This window comes from Phocoena sinus, chromosome 11 (assembly GCF_008692025.1).
Source record: "Phocoena sinus isolate mPhoSin1 chromosome 11, mPhoSin1.pri, whole genome shotgun sequence".
NCBI lineage: Eukaryota > Metazoa > Chordata > Mammalia > Artiodactyla > Phocoenidae > Phocoena > Phocoena sinus.
This window is the reverse complement of record NC_045773.1, coordinates 78,274,007-78,294,291: the sequence shown is the minus strand read 5'-3', so window position 1 is coordinate 78,294,291 and position 20,285 is coordinate 78,274,007. Positions and strand designations below refer to the sequence as shown.

Here is a 20,285-nt window from a genome sequence, read left to right as displayed (position 1 = left end):
TATTGCATGAGAACATCTTTTTTTACACTGTTTTTATATAGTACAAGTATAATTGATATTTATAATGATAATCTTAAAATACTGCAAGGCCCCAAAGTTCCATTGCATTGGAACATTGCATTGATCACATCATGTTTAATAAATATTATTAGTTAGGGGCATTTTATTGTATCTTAGAAAATTAGTGATTTATGTAAAGATTATATAACTCGATATCCAGAATATTTGGTTAATAAGAATTGTCTTTTTTTCTTGACCATATAACTGGGAAATAACATTTTCTATAGAGTGTTATTTCATATCTAGGTAACACGTTAGTAATAATAAAATTTTATTGAATTTATTTTTCATAACGTCAGCACTACCAATATATGTTTCCTTTTGGTGGCTTATCATGGAAATGAGAGAGTTGCTTTCTATCTATCTTCCCAGGAAAGATTTAGGAAGACTGGTCTGCTCTGAATCTGACTGTGAAAGTCCTAGGAAGTATCTCTTTAAGGATCTGGATGGGAGAGCTCTGGGTCTGCCTCCACCAGTTTCTGTATTTCCTAAAATTGAAGCAGAATGGACTGGATCCTTCTTCAACACAGGTCAGTTCTGTCTGAACTCGATGTCTCCAGTAGAGGGAACAAGCATGGGACGGAGCTGGTTTGGCTGTGTGGTCCAGTGGGAACAAAATATCCTGGAGAGGAACTGAGCAATAGAGTTGGAGTCTGTGCCAGTAAGCTGCTCAACTCACCTCTATCTCAGGAATGTTGGGTGCTTAAGGGATGTCACAATACCGCTGTTTTGCCCTCCATGAGATTGCCTGTGGTCCATGTCAAAGGTACAGACTCCCAACACCCACCTGTGCACAGGTGAAGAGAATGGTCCTCTCACTAGGTTGGTCTCTTGGGCCTGAAGCAGCACTCTCTGTGCTCAGCGTTTCGCAGTGTCTGCCTTGGAAGCAGTTCCTCTGGATTCTGAATCTTTCTCTTCCACCAGAGCTAAAGGCCCTCACTCTGGAAAGGGTGGTAGACTAGATAGCATGCCTTCTTTTTGCCTTCCTTTTCTCCATCTTCTAATTGTCCCTGGGGGCTATGATCAAAATCCCTTCTTATTCTTCTTGCTTTTACAAGCCCATCGGGCTATCAGTTTTTATAGCTGGACCCCTGGAGAGATCATCGTCTTTCTGCTTCTACAAACAACGCAACTCTGAGTTTACATTTTTGTTCAGGTGGAAACTGCTGCAAGTACATCCAGAGAACTTTCCCAACTTTCTTCCTACTTCATTGGATGACTCTTTTCAGACTTCTTTTCTAGTCTCCCTTTCTCTTTTGAAGTTTTGAATATTCCAGGACTATCTTCTCTTCCTATCTTGCTCCTAAGTCCAAAGTTGAAATACCATTTACTGCGGATGAATTTATATCTCCAGCCCAGACTCCACCCTGAACTGTAGTCTGTTATAACCAAATGACTCCACTGGGAGGTATAATTCGCATCTCAGACTCAATATGCCCCAAATGGGGACTCCTAGAGACGTGACCCACAGTTGTCCCAGCTAAGCCATGCAGAAGCTAAAATGTTGACACTTCAAAACCTTACTCTTCATTGGCCGAGGGATGCTCCTGGGTACACTAACTCTCCAGCCCTTTGGCTTTCCCTGAACAGGCCAATCATGCTCTTTCCCAAGGCCAGGAAAATCGTTTCCTGGAAGGTTTCCTTCTGAGGAAGGAAAAACCTTCCTCAGAAAGGAGTGGTAGGTTTTTGTAGCAGCCATCTTTGGTATGTGAAGGTGAATGCCAGGAAGATATGGGGTGACATTGAAAATGTCTCTTGCAAACAGGAACTCTAAAATGTCCATCAAATACTCCAGGTGTGAATAATAATATTCTTTCAGTGAATTCTTAGGTGGTGCTTATTACCATGTGGTGTAAATATACTGTTTAGGCACAAGCATATTTGCTGCTGTGTTGAAAAGCTGTATATTTTATTTTTTCACCACTCTTTGTCTTGGTTATGAAACATGATTCAATGGTAAAACTCTGATAGGTATTACAATATTACATGCTACTTACTCTCAGCATATGGACAGTTGTGAGCATACGTGTGGGAGGCTGAAGGTATATTGGGAGGTGTGTAGGCTGGACTGCCTTAAACTCCTGATGTTTTAAAGCTTTATAACATTTTAAATGAGGTTGCCATAGGTCCCAACTGTAAGGATTCCCACAGTAGAATCCACTGTTTATTGCACTACAAATACAGTCTGTGTCTTCTTGCCATGAAGGAGACAGTACATAGTAAATGGTGCCTTCCGGGTACTAACAGGATTGGAGTGTTTTCCTGTGACTTCCAAAATGGGAATAGATCCCTCCTTCCCTAGTTCAAGTCCCTTCTCATTTTTTTAAACCATAGTTTTATGCTACTTTCCAGTTTCTGTCCACAGTATGGTAGAGGAGAAAAGCAAAAATTTAATCTTAAGAGAATAAATGTCTATTTTTTATTTTTCCTCTTCAAGACAAGAATCTATGGTCATCTATAAAACAGTAGAAGCAGCCAGCAAAGATGAAAATGGAGGCCTCTGGAACCAGCTCTTATATTTATTCCAAATGGCGTTGAGTTTAAGACACCCTTTTGGCCTTTCTCCATTTTATTAACAAACAGTTTGGAGTCCATTGCCTTTGAGGTTTATTTTTAATTTGAAAAAATACAAATTTTATTTGCACATATAAGTTCACATGCAAAATTCAGACAGATATCCACAGGTCCCAATGTATTGTCATATGCTCTGGTGTTGGGAGCAAAAATTAGCCACGTGGATCAGCTATGGGGAACACTGTGCCAGTGGGTTTTGCTATCTGTGTAATGCAGGGTGTGTAGCCAGGGGAAAAGTGAGCTGTTAATTTTGTTTTGTACTTATCTGTAAGTTCGCATTTGCAGCCAACTTTGAAACATGCATGGCAACAGGGTGCAAGGCAGCTAATCCCAGGCAGGAGAACCTCTAAGAGCCATTTGCATTTTATTCTGGAGAGAATTTCTTTTGATGATGGACGCATCTGATCGTCTGAAAATCCAAAATCATAAAAACAAAGTCTTGAAATTAATATCCCATTTAGGTAGAACTAGATCAGTACTAGAGCTTTCCACCCTGGCTTCTGACTCATTTCCTGTCTGTCCCAGTCTACAAATGCCTGGAATCACCTCTCAGCTCACTTTGTACATACGGCTACTGATGTTATTGGGAGAAGACTGAAGGAAATCAGAGCTTTGGTTTCAGTGGCATTTTACAATTTCTTAGCCGTGATATAGAAAGTAGAAAGGGGGTGTAATGGAAGCTAGCATCCCTTGAGCACCTTTTGCATGCGATGTGCTGAAGTTGGCATTTTCACTCATTCAGCAAATGCATTTGACCATCTGTAGTCTACCAGTGCCTTTCTAAGGATGGGAACTATAGTTGTGAATAACATTTCTGCCTTCATCAAACTTATGTTCCAGTGGAGATTTTATCTATATATCTATATCTATAAACAAATAAATAAAAATATTTCAGTAGTGATGAGAGGTATGAAGAAAATAAAACAGAGTTTTGGGCTAGAGAGGTAGCTTCAGGTGTGTGTGGGTGTATGTAGTGTGTGGTGTGGTGTGTGTGTGTAAGGGAGCTGCTATTAGAAATAGAGTTACAATTTCAATGAGGCCTGAATGAGGAGCGAGGAATCACTCCTCTGAGCAGACAGAGGAGCTTTCCGGGAAGAGGGACCAGCCAGAGCAGGGGTTCTGATACCAGAATGACCTCAATGTGTCTGAGGGGTGGGTGGAAAAGAGACCCATAGGAGTGATGTATAGTTAATGAGAGGGGGCGTAGTTGCAGGTAGTCAGGGCTTAGCCCCTTTATAGGCCAGAGTAATTTAGTAAGATGGGGTTGGAAGGTGGTGCTAGGATTTTATTCACTTTCTGAAAAGATCATACAAGCTGCTGTGGAGTGAATGGATCATGGTGAGAGCGAGGCTGGGAATAGGCAGTGTAGTTAGAAAGCTGGGGTTGAGGGGGCCCAACAGACGCAGGACTCCACGAGTGGTCCACCGCCCTGTGCTGCCCACAGACTGCGCCGGTCCACAGTGAGGTGATGACAGAAATGTCACCTGTAGAACCAGAGCTACTTGACAGTAATTGTACATCTGTTGGATCTAATGAACAAAACTTAGGGCTTTCATTTTGTATGTCTAATTTGTCTGATAATTTGCATTATATTTTAAATGTGTTGGTTCTCAATAGACTGGAAATTTTGAAACAAACAAACAAAACATAAAACCCCCTCCTTCTCCTGCCCTTTTTCTCCTTCTTCAATTTAGGAGGTAAATTTGATGTGCTTAGGACAGTGGCTCCCAAAGCTGGCTTATTATCAGAATCACCTAGGACATTAAACATTCGTTTGCATGAGTCGATAGGTGTGTGAAGCCCAAGCCTTTGTATTTAACACACACACAAACACACATACACACAAATACACACACATACACACATACATACACACCCACACACATGCATACGTACACATCCACACACACACACAGACGTCCTCCCCAAGTGATTCTGCTGTGCTAAGGTTTGAGAATCACTGTTATAGAGTTATACGCCCCCTTTGAAGTAAACAGACAGGATGTTAAGAAGACAATTAATGTTTTTAATTTAAAAAGTGGGCAGTTTCAGTTTCTCATGAAGAATCAAGAATAAGCTCTCTGTGCCAAATACCAGCAGACATAAACATACTTGCTTATATACACACTGGATATATTTCTGAAAGGGAAAAGAACATTAACTAAAAAGACATAGGAGTATTTACAATCTAAATTAAGTCTTTAATAATAAGAATATATTAAACCTTTTTTAAAAATTCAGATTATTTTTCCTAGTGTTGAAGTGAGTTAAATGACCTCAACATATCACTTTCACAATATATCACTGGATAAAAATGGGTTCAATGTGAAGTTTATTTTTTAAACTATATATTGAATCATTGTACTAAAAGTATAAACTCGTGATAAGCTTTTCCCACACTTTCCTCAACGTCATGCCCAGCAAAGTACTGTGGTCTGACTGGGACTTCTGACCAAATCCACCTTCAGGGCAGGTGAGAGTTTCCCATTCTTTCCCAGGAAAGAGTAAGAAACATTTTTCAAACCGTGTTACTTCTTGGACACTTCTTGAGAAAGAAAGTTATAAACCATTATGGAGCTCTTAAAAGTGACTAGCCTCAAATCAGAAATAAAAGATGAGGTTGGTGAAAAAGAAAATAAAGCTGGCATTTGACTGTGAGCACATAGAGTGATGAAGTGGTTTGTAACTGAATAATGGGGAAACTCAAGTTTCAGTGGGGAGACATGTGCTCAGCTGCCTAACAGAGAGCAGCCAGCATGTTTTCAACTGGTTGTTGCTAGGTCTTGAAATGTGTCTTTTCTTTAAGTTTTCCAGGCTTCTCTTTTTTCCCATTTGCCCTGGGAATGACAGCAACATGGTATTATAAAATGGGAGAAAGAGAGGGAGGGAGAAAATGAGAGGACAGAATGGAGAGAGGAAACGGTTGTTAGAAAATTTGTCTGCCAATATATGTGCTTGTAGAGGTCTTTTCTTCTAGCTAGAGGGGGAAATACTATTCTCTTTTCCCAAGCAATTATAGGCCCCAAAGATTGAAACTTGGTATATAGCTCTTTAATCTCAGCAGATATTTATGGTTAAACATTAGACTTTTAGGATTCCAGATGTCAGGGTATTAAAATATAAAGGCACAGTGGAGTCTCAGAAAATACTAGAACCTTTGGGATATGTGACTGCAGGGATTTTTATCCTGAGCAGAGGAGGATAAAGCTTCCGGGGATGCTTTGTAAGACCCAAAGAGCACCTTTCTTCCACCTTAGTCTCTCCCTCTTCCACGACTTGTCTGGTCTCCAGGCAGTGAAGGGCATAACAATATTTGATTGCATTTTAAAATAATCCGTACTGTGAATTGGAATGATTTTCCTATGTGACTTGTAAAGGGTGATGTAAAGAGGCATTATGATCTACAGGAGCAATTTCCCTTTCCTTTCTTCAATCTAGACATCCTATTTCTGTGATTCTCTTGCTCTTCAGCCCTTCCATTAACAACTAATACTTGTTGAGTATGTCTCTGACTCTGTGCTAAGACCTTCAGATGAATGATCTCATTTAATGCCATGGACAGGATCTATCCTAGGAGATAAATATTCTTGTCCCCTCTATTTTATCGATGTGGAAGCTGATGAGACACATAGGCAACTTGCCCAAGTCATACAACTAATTAATAGAAGATTCAGGACTGAACTCGTGTTTTTAACACTGTGCTGTACTGTACACAGTACCCTCCTTCGACTTTTTCTTTCTTCTTTCACTACATTGTCCAAGGTAAGCTCTCTTAGATCTATCAGCTTTTCTCACACACAAAGCTCTATCTACGAAGAACAAAGCAAACTGAAACTGTGCAATTATTCCAGCAATTATCCACCCCAACTAGCAATAATAATAGTTACCATTTATCTGGCATATTCCATGTGCCACGCATTATGCTAAGTGGCTTATAAACATTCCCATTTATCCCTACAACAACCTTAACATGTAGGAATTATTATCCCTTTCAGTATTTGAGGGAATAAGGGTTTAGAAAAGTTAACTAATTTTTCATGGTCCCGCAGCTAGAATGTGCAGAACCAAGATTTAAATCTGTATTTGTCTGACTCCAAAGTCTGGGCTTGTAACCACTTCTAGGTAATTATCATCGTGTGGTCTGAATCATCTGGTGGGGTGCTGTACAGAGATAGATTTAACCGAGTAATTCACATATTTCCACTTTACATGGTAGGAAATAGATGTTTAGGTTTAAAAAAAATAACTCTCGATTACTATGACATTCTTAAGAAACAATGTAATAACAATCACACAAAAACCTCATTTAGTCCCTCTTCTTCCTCTTCTCCTAGTATATATGTGTGTATATATTAGTTTTCATGGACAAACTAAATGGACTCTGTCACATCCAAGAAAAGCATTTTGCCAGCATTAACCACTGAAGGTTGTGTGATGGCAATAGAGTTGTATGGAGAAGAAGCTTTGGTCATGAGATCAAAAGTGTATTGTGGTAATTTTTCTGTAGCTTCTCCTTTTCCCCCAGTGACTTACTGTAGGGTTTTTTTTTTTTCCAACCTAGGCAAATAGTTATCGAGTACCCAGTGAGAGCAAAGCACTGTGTACTGTTGGAGTAACCTAGAAAGAACATCAAGGTAGATAAGAAAAGAAGCCATATATGAAAGAGGCAGGTAAAGAATTGTGTTTGGAAGGAGCAGATGCAGGGCTTCCTGTGCGTTGCAATGTAATAGCTCTCCTATGGAATGCCCCTGGCTCCCACATGCAGTTGGGACTCTGTCTCTTTATGTCCTTGTTTCATCTATCGCTCAATTCCATTATAGCTCATCTCATGCTCTACAGCCATCACTTTACAAGCCTGCCTTCTCACCAGACTGAGTACCTTGAAGGCAAACATCTTTGAATTTTTAGTACAGTCTTTGGAACATAATATGTGCCGGGTATATGTTTACTGAGTGAGGGAATAAATGAATAAATGGGTGACTAAATGAGTGAAAAAGTCAAGAATTGAAGTTTGCCATCAGCTATTTCACAAAATGTTTTGTAGATTTACTCAATGTATAATTTGTTTTAGCATTTTTAAAGAGTGTTTCCCATTCACTTATCTTAGGAGATTGTGAAAAATGTGATGCATGGCCAGATATATGTTGAAAACTCTGACCATTCCCGTTTTGGAGATTCATCACATGAATTAAAATGTTAAAGGTTCTGATAAGTCCTGCAATTATAAACAAAAGCAAAAACTGTTCAACTTTGTGTTATCCAGTATTTCTCCAACTTTTTGACTACAGAATACATTTTCACACTACGCATGAGTACTCCTTGGAATTAGTGTAGTTCAGAATGCATATTAATCCATTAGCCTGCAGAAATACATGCCAGTTGGAAACAAAATGATAAGATTACAGTATTTTTGATTTTGATGGTTTCTTTTTTTTTTTTTTTTTTTTTTTTGCGGTATGCGGGCCTCTCACTGTTGTGGCCTCTCCCGTTGCGGAGCGCAGGCTCAGCGGCCATGGCTCACGGGCCCATCCGCTCCGTGGCATGTGGGATCTTCCCGGACCGGGGCAGGAACCGGTGTCCCCTGCATTGGCAGGCGGACTCTCAACCACTGCGCCACCAGGGAAGCCCGATTTTGATGGTTTCTTGAAGGTCAATCAGTTGCACTTCCCATTCAATGTGAGGTTGGCCTCTATTGTTAACTTTCCCAGGAAGTGGGAATTCATTCTCTTACAAGACTGCCTAATATATTTTGAATAATTTTAATTTTTAGGATCTTCCTGTATGATTTCTATCTACTAACCTAGTCTGCTTTCTGGTGACAGAGTATAAATAATTCTTTCCATATTGCATCTTTTTACATATTCAAAAGCGGTTACCTTTTTCTAGCATAGAAATTCTAAACTTTTTTCTGTTAGGAAATATATGACAGATTTTTTTCAGGTTTTCACTTTCTAAACTGGCTTGTTTTGATGTTCTTCAATTGTTGATGATTTTTCCAAAATGTTAGAAACCAGAACTGAGCATTGCCTATCCAGAACAACATTGTCCAATAGAAATAATAATGCAAACCACAAGTGTAATTTAAATATTCTAGTGTCCAGGTTAAAAAAGGGAAAAAAGAAACAGGTGAAATTTAATTAATAATATATTTTATTTAATCCAATATATTCAAAGTTATTTGAAGATGTAATCAGTACAAAATTACTGAGATATTTGTATTTTTTTCATACTGTCTTTAAAATTTCACATGAATTTTACAGTTACAGCATATCTCAATTCAGAAACTACATTTTCATAAGAAATATTTGATCTGTATCTAGATTTCATAAACTTTACAATTGAAAAGTAGATGCACGTACAATTTGTTCCAAATATACCTAAACATTTTTTATAACTAAATTATCAGTTTTACACTTTAAATTATATATTTATAATTATAAATTATATAATTATATAAATTATACAATTTAGAATTTAGTTCTTCAGTTGCACTAGTCATTTTTCAAGGCCTAAATAGCTACACGCAGATGAGTATTTCTTCCTTTGTTCTGGAGGGATAAATATTAGAGAACTGATTTTTTAAAACCTATGTGCTAGACTGTATTTGTCTCCGATAAGTTTCACTTTTATAAGTCCTTTTTATAGGTCATCATATACATCTTGGGTTTCTACAATTGGAAACTAACCACAGAATTAGAAGCCATCCTGGAGACCACCTAATTGGTTCTGGGCATATAACTCGGTCAGTAAAAGAGAGAAGCTTGCCTAGCTGGGATTATCTGCCATTAGCAGAAACTACTGTTTAAATATCCAGTCCTCCAAATAAAGCATCAAGGTTTTCTGAGCCTGGGAATTTTACTATTCAGGGTATAATCCTTTATTGAGAAATCTATTCACATATCTATGGTTTGTTATATGAGAAGCAGTAACATCAGTGTTCCACAAGAGGGGCTATTTTTGAATGTCAGTCACTAAGTGAAATTACTTAACTTTTTGCCATGATGATATACTGGCTCTCTCCTTTCTCTTTTTCATTTTCTTGTCTTTCTTTCGCCTTTCCTCCCCCAGCCTCTGCCCCTGGATTATTTCCAGGACTTCATTGAATAGTAAACTGTGGTCTTATTCGTAAAATTTTAATAATGGAGGAATCCTTCAATGCTGCTTTCGTTCTTTTGGTACGAGAATTATTGAAAGATTTAGAAGGCAGAAGCTCAAACTTTAGCTTGTTTTATGCCTAAGACAGATGGATGGTTTCTATGTGTTTGATTTGTGTGTGTGTGTGTGTGTGTGTGTGTATGCATGCACACGCATCTTAATGGAAGGAAACATTTGGGCGGTCCCACTGATAAATAAAGCACTTGTGCCTTACCAATAGGTGCTAAGCAAGTTCATGACTGAGACCTTTTCATTTCAATATTATGGATCTGAAAGATTCTTTGGTTTAGTTTAAAGTTTTTTTCTCCATATATTTGCACACTCACTAGGTGTAAAATTAATGCTATTTTGTGACATTCTGAATGCAAGCATTAAAATCTCCTAGAAATAAATATGTGGATGGAACATTTTTTTAAAGGTCAGAAATAGATACCAAATACATTAAAGAACTTAGTTTATAACAAAGATGACATTTTAAATCATGGGAAAATAGAAACTATTCATTAATGATACTGAGGCACTTGACTAATCACTCAGGGGAAAAAATTAGGAATTCATATCTTTCTCTTTATAAAAATAAATTTCATACAGATTCAAGATGAAAAAAATATATAGAATTACCAGGAAATTTTGGTGAGGTTATATATCCTTAGAGTTATGGAGATTTTTCTTAGCATGAATCAAAATCTAGGACATATATGTAACTATTTGATAAATTTGACTCTTTTCAAATTAAAAAGTTCTGCAAAGAATATTAAAAACTAAACTAAAAAACTAGGGAAAAAATACAACTCATATAGAAACGGGCTAATTTCCTTAATATACCAAAAAAATTCTTACTAATATTTAAGAACAAAAAAAGAACAAACCAATTCAAAAAATATTCAGAGGATTCTAAAGTGCATTTCACGGAGAAATAAATACAAATGCCAAAAAGCATACAAAAAGCCATACGAAACATACAAAGAGAGAAAGACGGTTTCTCTCATAATCAGAGCGTTGGTTAAGAGTTTTTATACTAAGTTGAGCTGTCTGCATTGCGTCCACTTACTAGATGGGCAACTCCAAGAAAGCTTCTTATTCTCTCTGAGCCTCCGTTTCCTCATTTAGGAAGTGGAGATATTAATGGTATATCCTCATACGTTTATTGGAAGGATTAAAAGAGAGCAACTCAACAAAAGTATCCACCACTACCACCAAGACCGTGATGACTATTGCCACTATTATTTACTATTAATACGATTATTTTAGCAGTAGTGTTGGCAACTATCTAAACGCCTATACCTCTGACTCCACAACTCCACTTTTAGGAAGTTATCCTAAAAATTTTTGTTGAACGAATAAACAAGACAGTAAAACATATATAATGAAAAAGAAAAAAATTCCCTGTCTTTACCCTCTGCTATCCCGATCTTCAGTGCTGCAGCTTAGAGGGAAGTTTCCATTTTTAAACATCATATATATGTATTACTTATTATTTTAATAAGAATAATGATAGTAAAACTCATTTATATAACAAATGGGAATCCTGAAATATGAGTTGGTTATTATGTAAAGCATGTCAGGAAAAGGGACGCAGAAGAAAAGAAATTTTCCTAGCCCTAGAAGCCAATCTGTCTACTACGGAATTACGGACTCCCTGTAGGACCCAATTCCAATTTGCTTAACTCCCTCACAGGAAAAATGTTAATAAAAATTGAATATAAGTTCCTGAAAGTAATTGCCATGGAGAAAGGGATTTGAAGCTGATTTTTTTCTGTGCCTGTGGATAATAATCTCTTCCCTTTTGGGTGATGTTGGTGAGACACAACTTTCCTTAAGCATGGCCCATGTGGAAACCAGCCTATTCCTACATCTAGACCATATTCTCTCTTCTTTGAGCACTTTAGAGGCAGAGGAGCAGATCCTAGAGCTATAAAACTCACAATGCCTATAAACTATTCAGCCCCTCACCTGGCTTGGGATAGACACTAAGTAAGTACTAGTGACCACTGTTTTGTTGCCTCCATTTATCCTGCCTCTGACTGGGGTGATGACTTGAACATTTGAGCATGCATCTTAACTGGTTATTTTACCAGTTTTCTGCTGCTGCCATAGCAAATTTAGTGACTTAAAAGAACACCCATGTATTGTCTCACAGTTCTGCAAGTCAGAAGTCTGGGATACTTGGCTGGTTTCTCTGCTTAGAGCCTCTCAAGGCTGAAAGTTAGATATTAGCAGGACTGCATTTCTTTCTGGAGTTTTTATGGATGAATCCACTTCTAATCTCGCTCAGGTTCTTGGCCTGATTCAGTTCTATGTGACTGTAGGACTGAGGTTCCCATTCCCTTGCTGGTTGTAGACTGGAGGAATCATGCTCAACTTCTAGGGCTGCCCACACTCCCTGACTGTGACCTGCTTCACCTGCAAAGCCAGCAAGGGTGGCTTGTATCCTTCACATGCTTTGAATTTCTCCTGCCTTCTCTTCTGCTGCATCTCTCTGATTCTAGCCAGAGAAAGTTCTTTGCTTTTAAGAATATATAGGATTACATTGAGCTCACCCAGATAAACTCCCCACTTTAAGATCCATAAACTTAATTACACCAACAAAGTCCGTATTCACATGGTCAAGATTAGGGCATGGACATCTTTGGGAAGTTATTACTCAGCCTACCATAGTTCTTTGTAAGGCCTTAGTTTTAGTTTGGAAAGGGGAAGAACAAGAAATAGTAAGTTGGAATACTGATGCTATCTCTGAAAGATTTCTTTTATCTCAGGAAAGAAGGAAGACCTGGTTTATCTGATTTTAGAGGTATTGTAGAAATATGGAGGTCTCCGTATCTGCTCTCCGGGGTGAACATCAGGTTTTGATGGAAAAACTATCAGTAGAACTGGATTTATTTGATATGATTATGTAACATTATGATTCTTAGCCTGATTTTTGTCTCATCTTTGTTACAATTTGAAGCAAAAAATATTTTATAGGCATACCTCGTAGATATCACGGTTTTGGTTCCAGACCGCCTAATAAAGTGAATATCACAAAAAAGCAAGTCATAAATTTTTTGGTTTCCCAGTACATATAAAAGTTATGTGTACATTATGCTCTAGCCTGTTAAGTGTGCAATAGCATTTATCTAAAAAGCAATGCACAGCCCTTCATTAAAAAATACTTATTGCTAAAAACTGCTGAATATAATCTGAACCTTCAGTGAGTTGTCATCTTTTTGCTGGTGGAAGGATTGAAATATTGTGAGAATTACCCAAATACGACAGTGACACGAGGTGAGCCAATGCTGTTGGGAAAATAGTCCTGACAGACATGCTCAACGCAGGGTTGCCACAAACCTTCAATTTGTAAAAATCTCAGTATTTGCAGAGTGTAATAAAATGAGGTATGCTTGTGTACTGATATGCATTTAAATATGTATTTTATTACATGTGTTTTAACTATGACTTTATTATAAACTGTTTTGATATATTTATTTACAATGCTATCACTTCAAAATACAGCCTCAGTCACCAAATTTCCCCTGGATTAAGGGAACCAGAATCTAGGCATTAGGAACTCCTGAACGTCCAGTGCCGGATGATGCTTGGTGACACAAATGTGAACTTCTGTAATAAGGGAAAGCGGCTCATTTTCCCTGGCTCTCTCAGACATGTCAATGGCCCACCCAAATAGCTGAGTATGAACTTGCAAAAGCTTAGATGAGGGAGCACCGCATTTTGCAGCAATTAATTTTGCAGAGGAAGCAGTCTGTTTAAAGATGCCTGCAGGACTCACTAAAATGGGGGCTGTTTTTCAAGGCCACCAGAGCTGCAGTGGGCTCTGGCTGGTTCATCAACAAAATAATGCTAAAATATGGCCTCCTGGGTTTTGCAAAAGGAGGGACTGGAGGGGCAATGAATTATGCTCACCTGCTAGAGCTGGGTGAAGTCTGTAATTGTTTAGCCCCCTAGCACTCCCCTGCAAGGGTTAAAATGACAGAGATATTAGTTGGCGATGGCTAAAATTGTTGGTTTTAAGCTCTCGGCAATACGCAGACTGTTATTTACCGGACTTGGTCGATTTACTTCTTAATGCAATAATGACCTGTGAAATGAAACGTGAGCTAGACAATTGTTCCTCATTGTTTCCAGTAAAACAGCCCTTCATACCCCATTAAACCACCATTAATTCCATATGAAAGAGAGTCGCGCACAAGCGCAGGATGGTCTCTCTCCTTCTTTCTCAGACTTTCCTGCTCTCGTGCTCCTGTTTCATTTTTCTTCTTTTACTTTGTATTTCCCCTTTTCTTCCTCTTTCCCTCCATTTCTCCAAATGGAATATGTGGGTCATGGAATCCATGGTGGGACATTTTTCCAGAGGACACTTGGAGTTACATCTCCTACAAAACAGAGGCAAGGTTTCAGTTGCCAAGCTTCCACTGGCTCTCTGTTTGCCTTGAACATGAAAACAGCTACAGAAACAGAAGAGTTTTGAAAAAGAAGGAGCAATTATTTAGTCTTGTTTAAAAAAGATCCAAATGCCTGTTCCTGATGGGTACGTGCTAGTCTTCCCACACTGGTTGCCTAGTAACTGCCTCCAGGTAAGCCAACCGTGTGAATGGGTGATGTACCTTCTCTGGCCTAGGGAGGGGTCCTTCCCACAGCAGGAATGCACACAGGTCACAGGAAGTGCCTCTGTGTTCCAGGAACCTGACTAGTTTCGAGCTGCTTTCCCTTCTCCCAAGACCTACTCTAACTCCCCCATAACAAAGGCCCCAACCAGGAAGCACTGAACCACAGGGCATGAAAGCTGCTTCTGGAGCATTTCTTCTCGCTGACCCTTTTCTCCCTACAGCCTCGTAGCTGGCACCTGTCTTATAATTTTTTTTCATTGCATGACTGGAATGTTTTGCTTCATTTTGCATCTTGTTGAAATTTAGCAGGGCCCCTATGGGTCCCCAATTTCTTGTTTGTAAGAAAAAGGCTTTAGTCTCCTAGACCTTTCTGGAGTTTCAAAGAGCAGACTCCAGCAGTTACTAATTAGGGAAGTGAGGGAATACAGAAACAAAGGAAAAGCAGTCAAGAAACAATATTTCAGTGATAAAACAGAGTCCTAACTCCTCCTCAAGAGATATACATAACAATCTGATACACATCTTTGAGTTGTTCTGCTGAAACTAAGACCCCATCCACCCACCCAGATGGAGGAGGGTGAATACATGCTGAGCATAGACACCAGACTGGTTGGAATCAGAGGGTGATGATGAAGATTTCTGAAACACCACCCTGTTACCTCACCACCAGCCAATCAGAAGAAAGTCATGCCCCCTGCAGCCCTCACCCCAAATGTTGCCTTTAAAAACCCTTTCCTGGAAGCCATCAAGGAATTTGGGTCTTTTGATCGTGAGCTGCCTATTCTCTTTGCTTGATGCCCTGCAATAAATGCTGTACTTTCCTTCTCCACAACCTGTGTCAGTAGATTGACTCAGCTGTGCATCGGGCAAGGGGGCCCAAGTTCAGTTCAGTAGCATTGCTGTTTGCAGGTCCCTGCATGACTCTTTCTGCCTCTGTAGTCACTTTGTCTTCTCTTCTTCCTTCAAACGTTTTCAGCATCACTCTTCTGAGGACACTTGTGATTATATTAGAACTGTTGGGGCCCAGGGTAGATGACCCCAAAATATGCCTTAACGGCATATGATTATTTTGAATTAAAGTTACTTAAGAAACGTTCGATGCAAGAGGGACACTCTGACCCTCTTCTATGTCTCCCTGAAAGGAGGAAATAAATCTCCCATGTGAAAGGTGCCCTTCATGCATCTGGAGGTAGAAGGGACACCCTTATCGCTAGGCACAGGGAATTCAGGGCCAAGAAACTTGTATAAATAAGCCTTGTTACTTCTTTCCTAATTTATTACCCAAGCCCAAACTTTGCTTACATTTCTTACTAATTGGGCACCCAAACCTAAATACTTTTGTCCTGCCAATTCCTCTCAAATTTATTGTTTCTATGTCTAAAAAAATATAAAAGCTGTTGGCTTTGGCCACTTCTTAGGTCCCATTTCTATGAGACCTCTGTGCACATGAATTAAAATTTGTTCCTCTTTCTGCTGTTAATCTGTCTTGTGTCAATTTTATTATTAGTCTGGCCAAAAGAACTCAAGAGAAGTAGAGGGGGAAATTTCTCCCTCCCCAGCAGAGCCCACCTGGATAATACGGAATATATATATTTTAATCTAGAAAGTCCAGATTTGACAATTAGGGTATATTCTTTCCCTTTCTCTTCTTGACAGGAATGAAAAAGAAAGGGGAAAGAAAATATTCTGAATCACCTAAATCACTCTTGATCACACACTCAAAACAAATTTAAAATAACACCTCACCATCAATTTTTTTATATCATTTAGAATTTTCACTTCTGGTTTTGGAGGTAGGTTTATCATCACCATTTGAAATTCTCAACAGTTGACTTTCCCACCTCTCTCAAAATGGTTCCACTCACACGTGAATTGTTCTTGAGTAGTCAATCATTTTATAGCTATCAACTCTGGCACTGGTTTGTGTGATAGTACCTAGTAATTAGAAAGGCTTGTAAATTTCCTATATATATTCCCCTTCCACACAGGGTCATGTGTGCTGGGGAATGAATATTGCAGGAGGCTGGGTGCTAACAAAGATTATCTCCCTACGGGACAAGGAGAAAGGCTGTTTATCTTTTTAAATTCTTATTTATTTTTATTTTTAAATTATTTATTTATTGGCCATATCGTACGCACGTGAGCGGCTTGTGGTAACTTAGTTCCCTGACCAGGGATTGAACCCCGGCCCTCGGCAGTGAGAGCGCGGAGTCTTAACCACTGGACCACCAGGGAATTCCCAAGGCCATTTAGATCTTCCATATGAACTCACTCTTCTTCTAAAAAAATTGAAGTATAATTGATTTATAATACTGTGTTAGTTTCAGGTGTACAGCAAAGGGATTCAGTTTTATATATATATACATATATATATTTTTTATATATATACATATATATATTATATATATTTCATATATACATGAAATATATTTTTTAGATTTTTTCCATTATAGGTTACTACAGTATGTTGTTGAATATAGTTTCCTGTGCTATATAGTAGGTTCTTGTTTTTTAATCTATTTTATGTATAGTAGTGCATATCTGTTAACTCCAAACTCCTAATTTATCCCTCCTCCTGCTTTCCCCTTTGGTAACCATAAGTTTGTTTTCTGTGTCTGTGAGTCTGTTTCTGTTTTGTAAATAAGTTCATCTGTATCATTTTCTCTTTTTGGTTCCACGTATAAGTGATATCATGTGATATTTGTCTTTCTCTGTCTGACTTTCTTCACTTAGTATGATAATCTCTAGGTCCATCCATGTTGTGAACTCATTCTTGAATCTGTTGTAAAATGCGTTTCATCACCTGATTCTTTCCTCAAAAACATATCTGGCATTTTACTGTTTGCAGCTGATATCACAGAGATCCCAGGAGCAAAGTGACTCCTTTACAATCGTATATAGCCTATCAGACCAAACTTTTAGTTCCTTTTCAAGCCAGTATTTTTTCCCCCTGTATTAAACTCCCTTTTAAGAAAAAGTTAATTACAAAAGAAATCAGTAATTAGTGAAATAAACACTAATGAAGTGACTAAGGTCTCGTTTAAAAGAAGCTTCAGTATTTTTTTTAAAGAAAAAGTAATAGAGGGTAACCTTTACTGTTCAGAGTAGGCCTATTCCTGTGGCTATTCCATCTTTCAAGAGTTTACTGAGGATCTACACGTCCTTCAAGGGGATGCCCTCTCCACTCCAGGAGGAAGTGAAGTCTTCCTCCTCAGACTGCCTTGGCTCTTACTGGAATGTCATCATTCATGTTACGTTTTGCTCAGCATGGTTAATTATATTAGAATGAGGTGGTGCCTTCTTTCCCCAATTTGATTATAACCCTCTGGAAGACAGAATAGATTTATTATGCTAGTTTTAGCTTAGTTTAACCAATACATATCGATTCTCTTTTACAAGTTAATGATAGTTACTTCTATTGCCGTAGTTTCCATTTACTGGGTGCCTCTTACATGCCAGACATCGTGTTAGGTGCTTTATATATCATACCTTTACAGTAACTTGGGAAGTAAGTCTCATTTTCATCATTCTAAATATGATGAAACTGAGGCTCACAGAGTTTAGGGGCTTTGTTTAAGATGTACGTCAAGTGATAAAGGGAAGATTTATGCCCAAATCTGTCTGAACCCATGCTTTTTTTTCTTAATGACCATGACCTTTCTTGGATATAGGCTGTCTGGGGAATTATGCATAAGTGAGATTCATCTTTGACCCTCAAGGAGATAATTTAGTGTAATAATTTAGTACGATAATTCGAGCACTCGACCCTAGTTCGAAACAATGTAAGATAAGCACCTGCAAATACATACATAGTACTCTGAGTGAACTGGATGGGTGGGACTTTGACCGAAGGAGAAAAAACTTCCCTTATCGAGGCATGAATAAAGGACACTGACATCACAACGTGTGGGGTATTTTCATTTGGCTGTAGAATGGGAAACATGTTGAGAAGAGAGGGAGGACAGAGCTGTAGTTTTGGAGAGCCTTGAAAGCCAGACTGAAGTACTTTTCTTTATTTACTTCATGAGCTGTTGAGGACACTTTGAAGAGTCCAGGATAGAGGAGGAGCCTGTGGAAAGCTGTACAGGCTGCTTTTTCAGCTGTACAATGTAATTTAAGGGACTGGTCCACCCAGGGCCTCAGGCTGCAGGAAGCAGGGCGAAGACTGGGTTGGAGCATGGACCAAACGGAAAGACCTGATAGGACACTGTTTCAGTTGTTTAGCTTTAGAGGAAATGCATTGAGGATCTGGAGGAAATTGATGGTCGTCAGAAGGGAGAGGATGGTACAGATCAAAGACATACAAAAGAGAGGGAGAAGAAAGGGCTTGCCCACTCCTGACTGTTGGGAACTGATGAGAGGAAATCAAGAGTGACTCTATTGTCCATAGTCAGCATATCCTGCGGAACAAAGGTTCCAACAGTAGATATGGGGAAATAAGAAGGAACAGGTTGTTGGCCTAAGCTTTGTCTTTAGTGAGTTTGGGATGCCCACTGTAGGGGAGAGGAACTATTCAAATATCCATCTGGCAGCGGGAATCTCTGGGATTAGAAACTGAAAGATAAAGCACAGCTAGAGAGAAAACTGAAAATTGTCTGGAATTAGCTGGTAGGTGAAACAATAGAGCAAATGATTGCTGAAGAAGGAAGAAAGAAAAGAAACTGAAGCCCGTACTTTGGGGAATGCATGGCATTGAGGAGAGCCTTCACTGGGAAGTGTGCAAGCAGATAAGCGAGGCTTAACATTTTACTGTTTGTCGCAGAGACAAGGGGCACAGAGGTAGGACTACCCACCAGAGGCGGGAAAGCTCTCACTCTTTGCTTCCTTGCTGGGTTCTGAGGTGTTTTAAGGAAAACAATGAGCTGTGACAAAGATGGGGTGGGTTGTCCTCTAGTGAGAGGAGAAGTTGGGCCAGTCTTGTGTGTCGATGGAGGTAACTGGTGCAGGTACAAGGTGATTTAAGGGACTGGTCCACCCAGGGCCTTGCTGACCCCCAAACACTTTCCCTACCCATGCTGTGTCCTTCCTTCTAGGCTGAAAGTGCTACCTTTGCTGCTAGAGCTATTCCTTCAGAAAGTCAGTGTTGGGTGTGGAGAAAAGGGAACCCTCTTGCACATTGGTGGGAATGTAAATTGATACAGCCACTATGGAGAACAGTATGGAGGTTCCTTAAAAAACTAAAAATAGAATTAGCATATGACCCAGCAATCCCACTACTGGGCATATACCCAGAGAAAACCATAATTCAAAAAGACACATGCACCCCAATGTTCACTGCAGCACTATTTACAATAGCCAGGTCATGGAAACAACCTAAATACCCATCTACAGATGAATAGATAAAGAAGATGTGGTACATATATATATGACGGAATATTACTCAGCCATAAAAAGGAACGAAGTTGGATCATTTTTAGAGACATGGATGGACTTAGAGACTGTCATACAGAATGAAGTAAGTCAGGAAGAGAAAAGCAGATATCGTATATTAACGCATATATGTGGAATCTAGAAAAATGGTACAGGTGAACCGGTTTGCAAAGCAGAAATAGAGACACAGATGTAGAGAACAAACATATGGACACCAAGGGGGGAAAACAAGGGCGGAGGGTGGTGGGATGAATTGGGAGATTGGGATTGACATATATACACTAATATGTATAAAATAGATAACTAATAAGAACCTGCTGTATAAAATATAAATTAAAGAAAAAGCAAAGAAAGTCAGTGTTAAGATGTGCACATTCGTTTATTCGTCCGTTCATTTACCCAGCTGATATTTAGTGGGCAGCTACTGCATTCCAGGTATCAGGATAAAAGCTGGTGTACAAAATGACATGATTCCTGTCCTCATATCATATTAGGAAAGGTAAGCAATATATACATAAAGTA

The 20,285-nt window shown here is 38.9% G+C and overlaps 1 protein-coding gene across 8 annotated transcripts in view; it reads left to right on the top strand.

Moving 5' to 3' along the window:
- Positions 1–20,285, top strand: part of PKHD1 (PKHD1 ciliary IPT domain containing fibrocystin/polyductin) — a 603,444-nt gene that overhangs the window by 335,389 nt on the left and 247,770 nt on the right. For all 8 annotated transcript variants that reach the window (XM_032648750.1, XM_032648749.1, XM_032648748.1 and 5 more), the window contains one exon: positions 433–590. In XM_032648750.1, the coding sequence (XP_032504641.1) occupies positions 433–590 (158 nt within the window). The remainder of the gene's footprint in view (positions 1–432; positions 591–20,285) is intronic.